This window comes from Boleophthalmus pectinirostris, unplaced genomic scaffold (genome assembly GCF_026225935.1).
Source record: "Boleophthalmus pectinirostris isolate CB_2022bp ecotype Guang Dong unplaced genomic scaffold, ASM2622593v1 HiC_scaffold_12, whole genome shotgun sequence".
In the NCBI taxonomy this organism is placed as follows: domain Eukaryota; kingdom Metazoa; phylum Chordata; class Actinopteri; order Gobiiformes; family Gobiidae; genus Boleophthalmus; species Boleophthalmus pectinirostris.
In genome coordinates, this window is record NW_026571018.1 from 9719049 (window position 1) to 9737837 (window position 18789).

General features: G+C 37.9%; 2 protein-coding genes across 2 annotated transcripts in view; one reads left to right on the forward strand and one right to left on the reverse strand.

The window, feature by feature from the left end:
* wwc1 (WW and C2 domain containing 1) overlaps positions 1 to 8518 on the reverse strand; it is a 95431-nt gene extending 86913 nt beyond the window's left edge. The window contains exon 1 of the mRNA XM_055148409.1: positions 7554 to 8518. Coding sequence (XP_055004384.1) covers positions 7554 to 7672 — 119 coding nt within the window. The 5' untranslated portion in view covers positions 7673 to 8518. The remainder of the gene's footprint in view (positions 1 to 7553) is intronic.
* Positions 8519 to 13029: 4511 nt separating this feature from the next.
* The window catches only part of arl10 (ADP-ribosylation factor-like 10), a 31461-nt gene continuing 25701 nt past the window's right edge, over positions 13030 to 18789 (forward strand). The window contains exon 1 of the mRNA XM_020920676.2: positions 13030 to 13299. Within this exon, the coding sequence (XP_020776335.1) occupies positions 13162 to 13299 (138 nt within the window). The 5' untranslated portion in view covers positions 13030 to 13161. The remainder of the gene's footprint in view (positions 13300 to 18789) is intronic.

Genomic DNA, 18789 nt, shown 5'->3' on the forward strand with positions numbered 1-18789 from the left:
AATCGATTCCATACGGTTCAGTAAAAACATAGTTAAATCATGACTGTGACACTAAAAGTCTTTGTTAAACCACTTTTTGTGCAAATTTTAAATGAAACACAAACATTTTAATCCTCAAAACTGTGAAAATATCAAAAGTGTCGCATAAACGAGTTACTTCCACTAAACAAGCAACAAAACTGTAGCGCTGTAACAAAATTATTTAGTAAAATACACCAAAAAATACTCTCGGCGATATATCGATACAGCAGCCCATGATATTGATCCTGTATAATCACATTAAAACGATACGATACATCAATATTTCAATTTTTGCACACCCCTAATTATCATATTTTGTTTATTGTCCACCCCTAATAACAAATAGTGCAGTTTATATTGTAACTGCCTGTTGTGTGGACCACTATGGCAATTTCCAATCAATATCAGCTGACAGTATCTTATGAAAGCATCCAAAACACAAAAGCAAATACGGAGCGTAACAAAAGCTCTCAAAACTATTACATATCTCTACATATCTGACACAAACTGCACTCACCAATAGAAATGGGAAAATAAACAATAATATAGTTTATCGTGATTAAAAAGGGAAGGTCATGTTCGTGTGAGAATCTCCCAGATAATCGCCACTTTATCATTAGAATGTACAGAAAAAAAGCTACTTGTCCATGATGTTTTCTTCTAGATCATTGTTTTCAATCCGATAACAGTTGTTGTAATATTGAACTTACTCATAACATTAAAAGTGTAATTATTCATATCCATAACATTCTGAAACTGTCAAAGCAGCTTTAATAATTATCAAGATATAACCGTAAATCGCAGTTATTTTAACCACGATAATCGTGACTAGGGATGCAACAATAACTGAAATATCGTGATATCGTATCGTCAAAGTTCTCACAATAATATCGTGGACCATACCAATATATCGAATTACAGATCTCTTTGCTTAAGTTAAGAGTTATGGTGCAGCAGTAGCTTAAAAAAAAAGACAGAGGGAACTACACAGACCATGATCCTTTGCTCCATTTCAGTGCAGACTACAAGAAGAAATAACAGTTTTAAGCACTTTTAAGTCTTAATTCTTTGGATTAAGTCTTGTCAAGGCATTTTAAGAGGAAAAAGTAGCATTAAGTTGTTTTTGTTTTGTTAATCTCCACAAAATATCGCCATAAATATTGTACCGTGAGATGTATATCGTGAAAACATCGTACTGAGAGATTTGGATACTGTTACATCCCTAATCGTGAGTCTCCCCACCGTATCGTGAGCTTTCCCACGATATCGCAATAAGTATCGTACCGTGAGGTTCATACTGTGACAATATCGTATCGTGAGACTTGGATATCGTTACAGCCCTAATCGTGACACCAAATTTGAAGGTTGTACCATGCAAACACTGCCATTTCTGTAGACAAAAGTACAAGTTAAGTGTAAATACAAGGACTGATCGACCAAATACAAATTTTAGCCAAAAATACAGACCGATTAATCGACTAAACGACTAAAGGCATACAGCTCTAGTAATCACAAAACTGTATAATTGCACAGCTTTAATACCAGGCCAAACATTTTCATAAACTGTCAAATGAGTTTTGGGGTCTAAACTACAACACAAGTGACTTTAACTACAGAGTTTTAAAAGTAATAATTAGTTCCCTGTATCTTTTGTACTTTTAGTCTAGAAAATAAAATTACTGACGAGTTTTTACAGTCTACGGCGTGATTATGAGTGGCCAGCCGATGAAACATGGCAAAAAAAAAAATACTGCAAAATGTCCATGAAGCAAGAATTTTGCACCGCACTACATTTTTTCCATCATAGTCACAACCATCAAACCACCCCCCACATCAATGAGTGCAGATTCAGGAATGCACCACGTATTTCAACAGTCTGTTTTGAGTTTGGTTTGTCGAATACAGAAAATTATCTTTAACATTCATACTTAAAAGTTCCTAAATTACACAAAATTTAGTCTTTTGAGGTTTAAGCCATGTTACACTGCTGTTTCCTCATCAAAAAACAGAACTGGAGTTGTGTTTTGTTTCATTCACACATGTTTAACACACAAAATCTGCATATTTAAGCTTCCTTAGTTCTTCTCTTAAACTGAAAACACTCTTGTGATGTCATGCGCAGTGTCAGGCTAAAAACAACCTGCACTATACTGGCCTAACAAAATTTGACTTGTTCATTGTATTATCATAAACTTATAAAAGCGATTACACTGGTCAAACACGACAGGTTAAAGATTAAATAAAGGCAGTAAGTGATGTTAATATCCCATAAAATAAAAAAACGGAAATGAAAATGATTTGTGCGGCTACAATCTGAACAAAATCTATGGGAAACACTGCTGTGTTTTTAAACTCCACACACCTTCACTAGAATAATTTGGATGTTTTCAGACCTGGAATTGCCGATCTCTACTGAACTAAAGGTAAAATTTGGATGTTAACTTGAAAACCATCACTACATGATCAGGATGTGACACTAACCGAAATATCGTGATATTTTATCGTCAAAGTTCTCACAATAATATCGTGGACCATCACAATATATCGAATTACAAGTGTCTTTGCTTAAATTAAGAGTTATGGTGCAGCAACAGCTAAAAAAAAGAGAGAACTACATAGACCATGATCCTTTGCTGAATTTCAGTGTAGACGACAAGAAGAAATAACAGTTCTGAGCACTTTTAAGTCTTAGTTCTTTGGATTCTTGTCAGAAGTCTTGTCAAGGCCTTTTAAGAGGAAAAAGTAGCATATTAACAGTTTGTTTGCCTCCACAAAATATCGCAATAAATATCGTACTGTGAGATGTGTATCGTGAAAACATCGTAACGTAAGATTTGGATATTGTTACATCCCTGATCGTGAGCCTCCACACCATATCGTGAGCTTTCCCACGATATCGCAATAAATATCGTACCGTGAGGTTCCACCGTGACGATATTGTATCCTGAGACTTGGATATCGTTACACCCCTACTACATGACATCACAAAGTGCAACAGAACCTTTTGAGCTTTGGAGATGTAGACAGACTAATAATAAAGGTGTGTGAATTGCCACGTTTACATGAGAGCTTTAATTCCAGATAAAAACAATTTAATTCTGAATAAAAAAGACCAATCAAAAAAGACCACGTAAAATACTAAACTAAACTTAATTCTGAAGTAAGTGGGTGGTTTATTTTGATTTTAAAGTCAAATTAATTAATTCCTTGATCATGCAAATGTTTATTCTTCTTAAAAATACTTCCAGTCGTTCAATGCATGTAGTTTGGTTGTCCTTCTGACGCGATCTGGACGATAAGGCTCCATCAGTCCTCGCTTCGGACTTTCATCCACGTCTCTTTGGATTTGTGAGCGGGATGCGGGAGTGGGCTGAGGTAGAGTAGCCGTTGACTCAGTTTGTCTTCTTCCTCCTCTTCCCTTCTCCTCCTCAGCTGACAGACAGAAAGCATGATGAGAGAATTCTCGACCTGCTGCTTCATTATCATCAGAAGGACTTCGAAAAAAGATTGGATCGTGTTTGTGTCCGTGGAGTAACGACAAACCGAGATGACAAAAAGGCTGGTAGCAGCTGAAGCCGATTTATCATGTTATCTATGTAAACCTCAATTCAGAATTATTATTTCCATGTAAACTTGAGGGAGAAAATTTTAATTACAAGCTATTTAATTCAGAACAATTAATTCCTAATTTAAAGACATCATGTAAACGTGGCCAATGAAACGAAACTAAACGAAACAAAACTCCACGTTTGTTTTTGAGGAGGTAACGGCTTAAAACTCACAAGAGTGAACTTTGCATAATATAGGACCTTAAACAGAATAATCCAGGTTTAGTTGTTGGTTTTACAGATCTGTAGTCGTGTCTTGGGGCTTTTGAAAACTGCACCGCTCACTTTCACTGTCACTCTACTCCGTGTTTTCATGACAACAGCAGCATTCCTCACTGCCATTACTAATAAATGAGCCGACTCAACCGCAACAAGAACAAGAAGACTACGTTTGAACCGCACAATTACAAAGCCCGCTGGAAACTACCGAAAGGTATTAAGTAGGTATTACAGAAGGCATGAGTTAGACGAGCAGGCAGGAAGTTAAAGAAGCACTGCGTAACTTTTGGTTTCCATGGAGATGCTATTTTCTCATCTATGTTATGTTGTTTCTTCATCACAAACAGACCTGGAATTTTGTTTTGTTTCATTCACACACGTTCAACACACAAACCCTGCATATTTAGGCTGAGTTCTCTTCTCATACTGTCTCAAATACTCTGTTCCACCTTGTGATGTCATGTGGTAATACAGGAAGTGCTCCACTGTGTTTTTAAACTCCACACACCTCCACTAGAACAATTTTGATTATTTCAGGCCTGGAATTGCCAATCTCTACTGAACAAAAGGTTAAAAAAAGGTAGATGTTAACTTGAAAACTACCACTTCATGTCATCATCAGGTGGAACATTACATTTTGAGCTTTACAGACTAAAAATACTCAAACTTAACTTAAAGCTCACAAGAGTAAATTTTGTGTAATATAGGACTTTTAAAACGTATATTACTTACTTTCTAGATGTTTTATTGATACAGAATAGTCTACAAAACATTAATTTTTTCTGTGACTGGTGCGGTCTCTCCACAGATCTGACCTGTACCTGGGAACCTACTGTGTCTTCATGGAGATTATTTCAATGCGGAACATTCCAGGGCAAAGTAACAACATCTCCATGGAGACAAGCAGGTGACAGACTCGTTCTTACTCTGTACTATGTAGTTACGATTTTATACATTTTGTCTTTTATTTTATTTATTGTTTTTATCTCTTTTAGTTTTAGTACTGCTTTTATGTATTGATTTTATTATTTTTGTTCATTGATTTTATTATTATTATTATTTTATTTATTTTTCTATTAGTGTCTTTATTAAACATAATTCTGCTGATTTTCTTTTTTAAAGTAAAATGTTGCATTGCTGTGTGAAGCACTTTTGTTTCTAAAATGTGCTATACAAATAAAGTTGGATTGGATAAGAAAATTCACTAACTCTAAGGCATATTAGGTTGAAATTGTGTTTGGAAGAAGTATTTATTGCTCTAATTTAGAAATAACAATTGTCTGGAATTATTCGAAAAAGCATAACCTTAAATTGAGAAGATGAAAGTCAGTTTGATTTTTTTTTTACGACATATAATAACTTTATACAATTCTGGCCATAAAACAATTCTCATGGTGCCAATTTATCCGTCTAAAAGGGGAATTTGTGACTTTCCAGGGATAGTGTCTGCCATCTGCTTGTTTCCATGACGATATTATTGCTCTGTCTGGAATATTCCACAGGACGTCATTAAATCATGTATCCATCTTGCGTTCGTTCAATTACAGCTGTTTTTCTAGCTCAGAAATACCTCGAAATACGTGCATTCTTACTGTGAGTGGGGTCGCCTCTCCATAGATCTGGCCTGTAACTTAACTTGATGTGTCACATGCTATAAAAAACAGTGGAGTGTTTTTAAGTCTCGTTGTAAGACCACTTTTATTCTCTGGATTTTAACACTGCGTTAGTTGTGTGGTCCTCTGTGTCTTTTATTTTATTGGTTTTATTTTATTTATTGCTATTCTGTGTTTTTACTGGTATTTAACTTTACTAGTTTTATCATTTTAAGACTAGTGTGATTAAATCTGAGTGTTTATTTTATCATTATATTGTATTATTGTTATTATTATGTATTTGTGGAGCATTTTGGAAACTGTTTCTGTTTGAAATGTGCTGTATAAATAAAGTGGATTGAGTTGGATGCTTGTTTTTATGGAAATAACACAGTCTAACACCATATTTTATAGGGCTGGGTATCATTAAGATGTTGCCGATACGATATATACCTCGATACATACCTCGATACATAAGATTTTCAATACAGTGCATATTTGATGCAATATGATTTGATACAATATATTTGGAATCAATTTAATACGATTCTCTGAAAAAAAAAAGGCTAAATCATGGCTGTGATATTAAAAGTCCTCTAAGTTTGTGCTGAGTTAATATGAAAACAATCATCTTACTCATCAAAACAGTGAAATGTCAACACAATTGTAGCTCTTACACAAAATAATTTAGTAAAATAACCGTAAAAATACTCATGGCGATATATCGGTACAGCAGCCCACGATATCGATGTTGTATCATCAAATCAAACAATATATATCGATAATTCAGTATTTTTGCACAGCCCTAATATTGTGGCACATTCCAGGCCAAGCACTAACATCTCCATGGAGACAGCTACTGACCTTACCATCCACCAGAAAAGTTACACAATCCACCTTTAAAGTTTCATAACATCTTAAGTCGTTTAGTCCACTGATTGATAATTGCCAAATAGCACTGTGTAACTTTTTGGTTGGGGGTCCGTCATCTGCTTGTTTCTATGGAGCTGTCATGATTACTCTGCTTAGAATGTTCCACAGTATGACATTAAACAGATCTACTTTACATTTATTCAATTACAGGTGGTTTTATCACTCAAAAATACCAAGAAAAACAAGCATTCTGACTGTAAGCGGGGATCGCCTTTCCACAGATCTGACCTGGTTTGATCTCCATGAAGATAGAAAGGTTTAATACCATACTGTGAAACATTCCAGACAAAGCAATAACATCTCCATGGAGACAACTAGTGACCTTACCATCCATTAGAAAAGTTACACAATCCACCTTTGAGATTCACAGCATCATAACAGGAGACAGCCCAGGCTAACCACTCCGCCACCACCTTCTCACATCCTGGGGTACCTCCTACTCACACCCAGGGGCACCTCTTCCTCACACCCTGGGGTACCTCCTCACACCCTCAGGTACCTATTCCTCACACCCTGGGGTACCTCCTCCTAACACTCTGGGATACCTCCTCCTAACATTCGGGGGTACCTCCTCACACTCTGGCGTACCTCCTCACAAACTGGCGTACCTCCTCACAACCTGGGGTTACTCCTACTCACACCCAGGGGTACCTCTTCCTCACACCCAGGGGTACCTCTTCCTCACACCCAGGGGTACCTCTTCCTCACACCCAGGGGTACCTCTTCCTCACACCCAGGGGTACCTCTTCCTCACACCCAGGGGTACCTCTTCTTCACACCCTGGATACCTCCTCACACCTTGGCGTACCTCCTCACACCCTGTGGTACCTCCTCACATCTTACGGTACCTCCTCACACCCTGGCATGCCTCCTCACAACCTGGGGTTCCTCCTACTCACACCCAAGGGTACCTCTTCCTCACACCCTGGGGTACCTCTTCCTCACACCCTGGGGTACCTCTTCCTCACACCCTGGGGTACCTCTTCCTCACACCCAGGGGTACCTCTTCCTCACACCCAGGGGTACCTCCTCACACCCTGTCGTACCTCCTCACACCCTGGCATACCTCCTCACAACCTGGGGTTCCTCCTCCTCACACCCTGGGGTATCTCTGTACAACCTGGGGTACCTCCTCACAAGCTGGGGTACGTCCTCCTCACAACCTGGGGTACCTCCTCACCTGTCTCGCGGGTCGATCCAGCTCGTGCACTGGTTGATGTGGTCAATATAATACACTTTCCCATCGTAGTCTCGGGCTTCTTCCCAGCCTTCGGGCAGTGGCAGCTCGCTCCGTGGCATGTCCAGCCAGTCCCCATGTAAAATGCAAAGCCCACTTATTCAGAAACCATCGCTTTTCTCGGTCATCATCGCCTTCAACGAGTTATTTCTGCGCTCAGTGACAAAAACACAGCTTCGTTTTGGGCACACAGCCTTGCGCATAATCCGAAAAATCCATAATAATCCGCAAATACGTAAAATCCAGTGGCTGATGGTGATTCTCAATGATTCTCAATGCATTCCTCTTTTGTAACCAAGTGCAAGATCCAATAAAACGCAATGGCTACTGTCACACATACATACACAAGTCAATGGCTGAATGTTTTCGAAGTTGTATGCAAATGTTTAGTAACTTCGCGATCGTCCTAAACTCCAAGAACAACTTTTAAAAGCGGGACTACTTCTCGTAAATTATCCACGGTCCACAAAACATGAGCGTTGCAGTGCGTCCTCTCAACAGATGTCTTGTTTTAGCGATGAAAACGGCCACCAAAAGCGATAAGTTAAACGTAAAACAACTTAAAAGCACCGATCGTGAGAGTTGATGTGTTAAAACGTGAGGAAATGCAGATTAAAAGCTCAAAAATGGTCCAAAAAGGGGCTCTTCTTGCGGGGAACAGGCTACCTCCATGTTGAGTAGAGCAGCGGGCAAACGAGCACTCAGCGCCGGGGGAGACAGCGAGGAAACACCGGCCAGAACAGTCCCTAAATTACGCTTAAAACGGGTAAAAACTTGGCCCCGTCTTTGGTAAGTTTATCCGGTAAATGTCCGCGGAGGAATTGCGGCGGAAAATACTGCGATTGCGGCGGTAAAGTCGGTCTTATTCCACAGAGTGCTCCAGTCCCACTTCAGTCCTCCGGCCGCCAACAAGCCCCCATCAATAATACAGCAACCGGAAATCTTTTCACAATAAAAGCGGGAATGCGAACGATGCATTTTATGACTTCCGGTTAAAAATTGTACACATTATTATAATTTCTTTTGCAAAAATATTGTACATATTGTGATCACCTGTCAAATTTATTATAGAGATTTTGTTTTGTTTTTTTCATTAGTCTATTTTGCCGAGGCAGAAGACACGTAATAATGTTGTTGGCCATTTGACGAGCGCAAAAAGTAACGAGCGAAAAATATTGCATGCTAGATCTAAGTAAACAATGACTGTAAAATTTCTGTAAAGTAAATAAAATCACAATATATTCAATAAACAAGTGAGCGACTCATACTCATACTCGAAATCATACAGAGGAATAGAACTGGTATAGACTTGGCTACACATTACAAAGAAATATAAGCAGATATGAAAATATTTATCTAAATGTCTTTAACTTTTTAATATAAAATAGATTAGAATGTTGTGGGATGTTTATTATGTAGATACCCTGTATCTTTATAACGTAAAAGGAGCAAATGTTGATTCTACAGCACCCTCTGGTGGACAATGCAAGAGATTGAAGATGGGAAATAATTACATTATTTTTAAGCCATTATTTATTTTTAAGCCATTATTTATTATCTGTTTTATTGCATGTTATCTTTTTCCTGCTGTTCTTGAATTGCGCGTTGCAACACTTGAATTTCCCCACTGTGGGACTAATAAATGTTTTCTTATCTTATCTTATCTTATCTTAAATAGTTAATAAAAGTATACACCACCTTGTTATATTTAGGAGGCATTTCACAGTAAATCGGTTTGTCAAAGCAAAGAGGAATTACAAAAAAAATATATAAAATTATATGTGATCAACACAGCTGAAAACAATATAAAGATCCACCTTAAGGATCAAAGTCAAAAGTGGCAGCTGGGAATTGGAAACAGCCTGCACACTTAACCTTTCTGGTGAACAATTTGCCCTCTGCTTGTCTTGTTTTTCTTTGCCTAGAATGTTCCACAGTGTGCCATTAAAACTTTGCAGGGGGTAACCAGCTGGTAACTGCAGGCCAAGTTATAATTCGGATCTGTGATGAAACAACAGATACGTTTTATGTTATACTACTGTGGAATATTCCAGGCAGTGTGTACCTTTAAAATACAGAACACTGCGAGTCTTTAGTAAATTGAAGTATTTACTGTTATTGTGAAAAATAAAGCAATAAAATGTGCGTGGGCTAAAGGCCTATACAGCAATTTAGAACAAGGACAAACTGTATGTCTCTAACTCCATTCTAACTCCTCCGCAGTGATGTGAAGAATGCTTTGCTTGAATACTGAATACCTGCATTAAAACATGTTTTCTTTTATATTTTTCCTCATTATATTCTGTGCAGGAATACATGGGAGTGCTTGATCACTCCCATGTATTCCTTTGATTTTAGAAAATAACTGTATTCTCGTACTCAAAATTAGTATTCTGAATACATATTCTCAGTACATGTAGGATATTCAGATACTTTCCAGCACTGCTTTGTGCATTTTGCCTTGTCGAAAAGGACTGGGACTAACACTGAAAAGTGGGAGACATTGGATTACTGTGTAACCTTTTGATATAACATATATATAGGCTTTAGACTAGGGCAGGTGTCTCCAACCTTTTTACTCTGCTGAGCTACCTTTACAAAATGAAAATGCCAGAGTGCTACTCATTTTAGAGGTCATAAGAAACTGATAAAGTATATGAGCCATGGTGAGCCTTAGATAGGGAACAGTTAGAAGGAGAGGTTTCGCAGGTCTTTCCTTCCTGCTGCTGTCAAACTGTACAACAAACACTGTTAACACTGAACATGTGTCATTCAACTTTGAAATAATTTTTAAGCCATTATCTATTATCTTGTTTTATTGCATGTTACCTTTTCCTGCTGTTCTTGAATTGTGCGTTGCAACATGGAATTTTCCCACTGTGGGACTAATAAAGGCACATCTTATCTTATCTTATCTTATGTTAAATTTATAAAACATAAACCATTATCCATTCATTAGTGCAAATGTTAGGCATCAAAATTGTACATTTACAATGGTAAATAATTAGATTTTAGTTATTATTATTATTAAGCACAATATGTAATTTTCAGAAATCCCTTGGCGAGCTACCTGGAAGGGGATGGAGAGCTGCAGGTTGGAGACTCATGGACAAAGATGAAGGCATCCCTATTTCCCCGTGACAGTCCCAGTTTGGAGTTCAGTGGATTTAGTCACTTTAGTCTCAAATCTCTAAAGTTTTGCATGGACCTGTCCCCCCTCCATTACAGGATTTTATTAAAGTAAAAACTGTCAGTGGGAGGTGAACTAGGGCCACGGCTCAGGGGGACTGTGAGCTCCACACAGACGCACCACATTCGGACAAAGTGTGCTCTCAGTCAGAGACATAAAATTTTGGAACAGTCTCCCATTATCAATAAGAGACTCCACTGACCACTTTAAATCCCACTTGAAACAGCGGCTAAAGGAAAAACAGACTAGTGGACACTTTTAATTCAGAACTGTCACTTGTTTTTGTTGTTTTTTCTTTGTTAAATTTGTGGTGTTACGTGCCGAGGGACTACAGATGGAAATGAGCATTTTACTATAATCGGGAATATTTACACTGCAGTGCTGTAGATGTTCATTAATATGCACTGTCCCTATTAAATAAATAAATACAAATAAGTCTGTTTTACTGGTATGTGTCTGTCTGTCTGTGTACCCCTGGTGGATTTTGTACAAGTTTTATTGTACATGTGGTAGATAGTAGTTGATAGTAGTTTTAGTTTTATGACAATATTATATTTTATACTGTCTATAATGACAATGGTGGTGGTGGTCGGAGGGGCTGATGGCGCCAATTTGCATGGCACCCGTGCTTCTGTCAGTATGCCCCAGGGCAGCTGTGGCTACAATAATAGCTTACCATCACCTGGTATGGAAAGAAAAGAATAATGAATCTATAAATGCTCTGTAAAGTGTCTTTGTGACATGTGTCTGTGAAAAGCGCTAAATAAATAAAGACTTACTTACTAACTAAAGGCTTCCTGTTCAATTCGACTCCTTTCTATTCTCAGTTTATCAAAAAACAGTGATTTGTTCCAGTTTTATATAGGAAATGCCCCAGGTCTTCCTATTTTTTAATCAATTTGATCCCTGCTAACTGTAAAGAGAGGCACACATTGTCATTTTTTTTAGGTAAAATAGAGAAAAGCTGCTTAAAAATGACCAAAACACAAACAAAATGTGACTATATTGACACATGTTAGTCATGAATGGGCTGAGTTATTATTATTATTATTATTATTATTATTATTATTATTATTATTATTATTTTAGTTATTGATTTTATTTTATTTTTTATTGCACACTCGATTCACATTTTTATTATTACCAACCACCACACTCTGAGGGGTGTCCCAATTTTTTATTCTGAAAATCTGGTCACCCTGCTGTAGACTGTGCCTTTATGGTTAAAAACAGCCTATAAAATAATGAATTCCACATTGGTTATAAGATGAAAACTTGTGTTAGTGTTAAATAGTAAATGATGTTAAACTGTGGGCAGTGTTGGGAAGGTTACTTTTAAAATGTATTCCCCTACAGATTACAGATTACATATCCCAAAACGTAGTTTGTAACAGAATCCATTAAATTATTTAAGGGGAGTAACATAATCTGAATACTTTGGATTACTTGATTTGCTGTAGAGAAGCAAAGTCGGACATTTTCACATAAGATGTTTTTTCTGCTAAAAGAAAAAAAAAAGCCCAGTCTTTACTAAACCGTATTAAAAATATTATTGATAGAAGAAGAGGAGACATGGTTTAGTCCTGTTAAATCCTGTTTTAGTCCTGGTTTAGATCTAGTTTAGTCCTGCTTTAGATCTAGTTTAGACCTGGTTTTAGTCCTGGTTTAGATCTAGTTTAGTCCTGGTTTAGATCTAGTTTAGACCTGGTTTTAGTCCTGTTTAGATCTGGTTTAGACCTGGTTTTAGCCCTGGTTTAGACCTGGTTTTAGCCCTGGTTTAGACCTGGTTTTAGTCCTGGTTTAGATCTAGTTTAGACCTGGTTTAGATCTAGTTTAGACCTGGTTTTAGTCCTGGGTTCAGTCCTGGTTCGATCCCGAATTAGTCCTGGTTTAGACTTGGTTAAAAAAAAAGAAAAAAAGAAAAAAGAAAGGGCCCAAAATATGAAAACAGGAAAATCCCGCCGTGTAATCTCATTTATTTCAACAAAGTAACTGTAATCCAATTACCTCTCATGGAAACAGTAACTGTAACCGAATACAGTTACTCATAATTTGTACTCTGATTACATAACTCCGGTACATGTAATCTGTTACTCCCCACCACTGACTGTGGGCTATTTTTAACCTTTATTACAGTGTCATAGACCAGCCTCACCTCCAGCCTCACGGAACGCCCCCTTTCTCTCCATTGGCTTCTCCCGAAACAAAAACACGCGTCCGTCTCGCTCACATGTATTCGCGTCTTGGTCTCCGTCTGGTCCAAACCCGGTCCGAACCCGGTCTCTCCTCCAAAAAAAAAAAAAAAAAAAAAAAAGACTCCATTCCCCAGTCTCGGTCCCTGGTCCTGGTCCCGATCCGGAGATGGTCCTGTTGAGGCACGTTCACGTCGCGCTCTCCGCCGCCGTGGCCGCGCTCGGATCAGCCTTGTTCATCGCGTTGAACTATTTCTACCAGCGGCGTGTGTGGGCTCCTCAGCGGGAATACTGCACCATACGCGAGGTGAGAGACTGGGAGAGGGGCCGAGGAGCACCGGGGCACGCTTGAATCTCTGCAAATATCGGCTTGTGTGTACATACTTGACGTGGAAAGAAGCGTGTGCGTAAACAATCCGTCTGTACAATTGAGGAAGCAGTGGAGGAATCTGATGGAGCGAAACCAGGAAGGTGCATACAATAGCCTAAATAAAACAATTTCCAGCCTAAAAGTAAATCAGTAATACGTGAAACAGGCTTATTACACTGACTTTCTTACGGAATAACACAGGCTGTATCTTAAAGGTGCACTGTGTAACTTTTAACAAACAAACAAAACAAAAATATTGAAATATCGATATATCGTGTTGTTTAATGCGATGATACAATATGGATATTGGGGAGTATTTTTTGGTATATTTACCTAATTATTTTGTTACAGAGCTACAGTTTTGTTGTTTGTTGAGTGAAAGGAAAAATTTGGCATTTTCACTGTTTTGATGATTAAAATGTTTGTGTTGGGCCCAGTCAAGCAGAAGTAAACAGCAAGGCCAAAAATTCAAGTTAATGCATCTGATATAAAAATGTATTCAACAGATACATATGTACTCTAGTTTATGAAACTGTTTACCTTTTTTTTCTGTACCATTTTTGGTTCTAAAGTTACATACGTTTTAAACAGACCATGTATGAAACATGGAACAAAAATTATTTCCCAAATTTCAAAGACCTGCAAATCATGTAAATAAATGGATGTATTTCATCATATCTTGTGTTATTCAATCTTTGAACTGTTGATGAAGGTACATGATTTTTCAAAAAAAAATGTATTTAAAATGATAAAAATTTGCTTGGAAGGACTGATATATTTTATAGAAATAGTTTCCTTTCATTTTGAAGTAATATTAAAGTATTCGGAAGAAAAAAAGTTGACAAATTATGCAAAATCCTGCACCTTCTACTTGTTTGCACAATTTTCCCTCCGTTACTTTTCCCTCCGTTACCATGACCTTTCTTAATAAAAAATCTCATTACTCAAAAAGTAAGAGGTTTTTCAACCTAATCTTGTACCATATGGTAGAAAACTATATGAAGCAAATATTCAAACCAGTTTGTTAAGGATATGTAAGTGAGAACCAAGAGTTATCACTGTTTGGATTTATTGCCCAAAAAGTGCTGCATATTTCATTCCCTCCGTTACTGACATGAGTTTTTAAATTTTTTGTCAACAACTTGAAAGAATATCACAGGTTTAACTTGACCCTGTTGGAGTGTAACTCTTTCCTACATTCTGATACTTTACTTATTTCAATAGTCCCTCTAGTTTCTGAATAAGAGACATTTGAATGTAAAAAACCTGCCCCTGTTTCCCTCTGTTACTGCTTGACTGGACCCTGTTTCATATTAACTTTACACAAGAAGTGGTTTAATAAAGAGTTTTAGTATCACAGACATAATTTAGCCATTATTTTTATGGAAATGTATCAAATCGATTTGAAATATATCGTATTGAATCGAAAGTGCACTGTATCGAGATATGTATCGTATCATGGCCTTTGTATCGTATCGGCGACTTCTTAATGATACCCAGCCCTAGTAACTTTTAGGTTGAGGATCTATGGTAGGGTGACCAGATTTTCATACTCAAAAACTGGGACACCCTCGTTTTTTGCTGGTTGATACTAATAAAATTGTGAAACGAGTGCATAATTAAGTAAAACTGTGATACACTGCACTAATGTGAGTCACTATAGTCACATTTTCTTTGTGTTTTGGTCATTTTTTAAGCAGCTTTTCTGTATTTTACCTCAACAAATGACAGTTCATGCCTCTTTTTACTGTTGGCAGGCATCAAATGTGTCAAAAATAGGGACACCTGGGGCATGTCTTGTATAAAACTGGAACAAATCAATGGTTTTTGGATAAATGTGCTGGAACAGGGGACACAGGGCTCAAAACTGGGACTGTCTCGGGTAAATAGGGACGTCTGGTCACCCTGATCTATGGATATGTCATTGCTCTGCTTAGAATGTTCCACAGTATGACCTTAAACAATTCTACTTTACATTTATTCAGTTGCAAGTGGTTTTATAGCCGAAAAATACCTTGAAAAACAGACGTTCTGACTGTGAGCAGGGTCGCCTCTCCACAGATCTGACCTGTAACTTGGTCTACTTTGGTGTCCATAAAGATAGAATGGTTTAACTGTGAAACATTCCAGACAAAACAACGACGTACTCTCCAGCAGAAAAGTTACACAGTGCACCTTTAAAAAACAGTCTAACTCAGTGTTTCTCTCTTCAGTTTGTGGGTTTGCGCATTTTAGAGTTTGTTTATCCACTTTTTTGTCCTCCTTTGGAAAATTTCTGGTCAAGAATTACGGCAGAAATGATGTAGTCCACTTTTAGACCTGGTTTAGATCTGGTGGTATTCGGAAAGACAAATCTTCTCTTTGGTGTAATGCGATTTTGATTTGTGTGTCAAACGATCTCCAAATAATCCATATAATCGCATTGAAACAATTTACGTGCTGGCGAAAGTGAGGATCTGGCGCGCGACGGCTGTAGTTTTGCGAGGAAATTATAAAATTGTAATTATTAAATTGTAGCCTATAACATCAGAATTAGACCCAAACCAGGACTAAACCGTCGAGAGTCAATTGAACTCTTCTTTGTTATAGTTAGCTGTTCCCTTTGGCGTCCCTGGTGAAAATTATTAAATGAACAAATAAACATGGGTACTTTTTAAGACCACTAGAAGCCCACAATACAAAAAAAATAAATACAAAAATACACAAGATACTAGCCTTGTGATACTGAAATTTTAAAAGCTGTGTATAATAGAGACCCCCCAAATAACCACACAACAAAGCCACATTATTGTTAATCGACAACCGAACAATAATACATGAAAAGGTACTGAAAAAATAATGTTCATGTACATCAGGGGTGTCCAAACTTTTTTCATCAAGGGCCACATATCTAAACACAGACGAAGCAGAGGGATGATCAAGGGCCGTAGACTGGTGCTCAGTACAGTGAATAATTGAAATATCTGCATGTTTAACATGTTAGAATGAACCATCAGACTTTATTCATGCTAAGATCCTTAAAACCACAAACGAAATATTAAATATTAGCTTTATCAAGGTAGATTTTCAAAAAACTTGCAGTAACAAATTATTTTTTAATTGATGCAAGGTAATTTGGGCCAATTCACCTGGAAGCCTGAGGGCCAAGAAAAATTAGTCTGAGGGCCATAGTTTGGACATGTCTGATGTAAATGCAAAAACAAGTATAACTGGTGCCCACCATATAGATATACTGTATTTTTCTGACTATAAGTCGCTCCGGACTATAAGTTGTACCAGTCAAAAAAATGCAAAATGAAGAAGAAAAAAACACATATAAATTGCACTTTTTGTCGGAAATTTATTTTATAAAATCAGAGACCAGGAACTGACATTTCATCTTGAAAGTCAAGTTCTAGTAATAACAACAGAACAGAGAACAACAGACTGTTAACGTCACATATGAACAGTTCTTCAGATAAACTATAACATAAACAACAGAACAGAACAAGTTTACCAAACTCTCCATCTCACTCCAAATCAACTCTTTCATCCTCGGTGTCACTTCTGAATAACTCCGTGACCTCCGGAGGTAAACAGAGCGCCGCTTCCTCTTCTGTGTAGCTGTCGTCAGACTCAGCATCAGTTCCAGTTAGAATTATTCCGGCCTTTCTGAATCCCGACAGGATGGTTTCGGTTGTCTTTATGTTTGTTTAAATTTTAAATTGTCAGTGATACAGAAGAAGTGGTGCGATAGACTGACATGATACCAGACAGGACAGCGGCTCTTTCTCTTTCTTCTGCTGTCAACATGTGCAGTAGAGCCAAGTGACAGTGGTACAGGAGGAACAGGAGCAGCAGATACTGACACACAAGACGAGAGCCTCTCACAACTGTCAGTGTGAAATTTTTACATATATAAATATGTCGCACCAGAGTATAAGTCGCAGGACTACCCAAACCATGAAAAAAGTGCAACTTACAGTCCGAAAAATACAGTCATTTCATATAGACAAAAAAATACTACTGAACTACCAGACTGCACTTGATCGACACTAAAACTAGTATCAAAACTAGACACTCATTTGAGCTGGTATCGATACTGAAAAAATCCCATTCACAGAACAAAAATGAACCTTTCCGGAATGATCTTGAGCTGTATCTGAACAAGTATAAGAGTACATAGACTGGTATACGTCTTTCCAGGACCGGGAGTCGTTGTTCTGACTCAGGTAACTGCTCTCTTCTCCCTGGAGTGTACGGACCGAGCGCCGGCATCACTCAAACGCCTCACGCTTCAGTTGTGTTCAAGCTCCTGAGATTAGAGCCAGAGCTAAAACTGTCACATTTTAAAGCGTTCTGACAGGTAAAGCTGGAGCAGAATATGAGGTGTACTGTACAAGAGCAGTGTAGTACGAAGCAGGTTAACACTTACTTCATTCATCTGTAAGTTTCATCGATCTCTACTCTGCATTTACAGTAAAGAGTAGTTAAAGTAGTTATAGACTAGTTAAATTTTGAGTATTTGCTCAAAGGTGCACTGTGTAACTTTTCGGTTGAGGGTCCGTCGCCTTCTTGTTTCTGTGGAGATGCTTAAAATGTTCTGCAATGTGATTTAATACAGCTCTACATTACATTTATTCAATTACAGATGGTTTAATTGCTCAAAAAAACGAGAACAACAGGGATTATGACTGTGAGCGGGGTCGCCTCTCCACAGATCTGACCTGTAAATTCGTCTTGTTTGGTCTCCATGAAGATAGAAAGGTTTAATACGACACTGTGAAACATTCAACACAAAGTAATAACAGCTCCATGGAGAAAAGCATTTGACGGACCCTTCACCAGAAAAATTTAATTTAATACAAGTTTGATTTAAAAAATGGATTCAAACAGCACATTTTTAGGAGCCTGTGATCAGTATGAGCATTCATGGTCGTGTTTAGGAGTTTGATTTTCAACATAAAAGGTGAGAGTGATGTACAGGATTCAGAATACACACTTCCCCAATACTTTACCAAGATGGGACTCTGGCCAACTTTGAATTTTTCCGAGTTGGAAACATAGTCTTTGTATATAAATCAAGCCCTGGGGTCTGAAAATGGCCGTCCATCCAGATGAGCCCGGCGTGGTACTTCTGGTGGCTGTGGGCCAATTGAGCATACGCAGTAGTGCTCTTTTCTGATTGTCACATGATTGTTCAGACCAGTCAGAGCGAGAGGAGCTAGAGCGTAGATGGAGCTAATGATTGATGATGAAGCGTGTTTTAGGACAACTGAAGGATTTTGACCTGAGAAAAAGTTTATGATCTAAAGATAGGTAAAAATTGCCACAAAATCCAACATTTTTAAAAGCTGTAGGCCCCTGTCAGCTGAACACGAGCAGTTTGTGATTACATTGCGCTCTGTGAGAAAAATCCTTCCTCGGCCAGAGGGATTTTTTCCACTA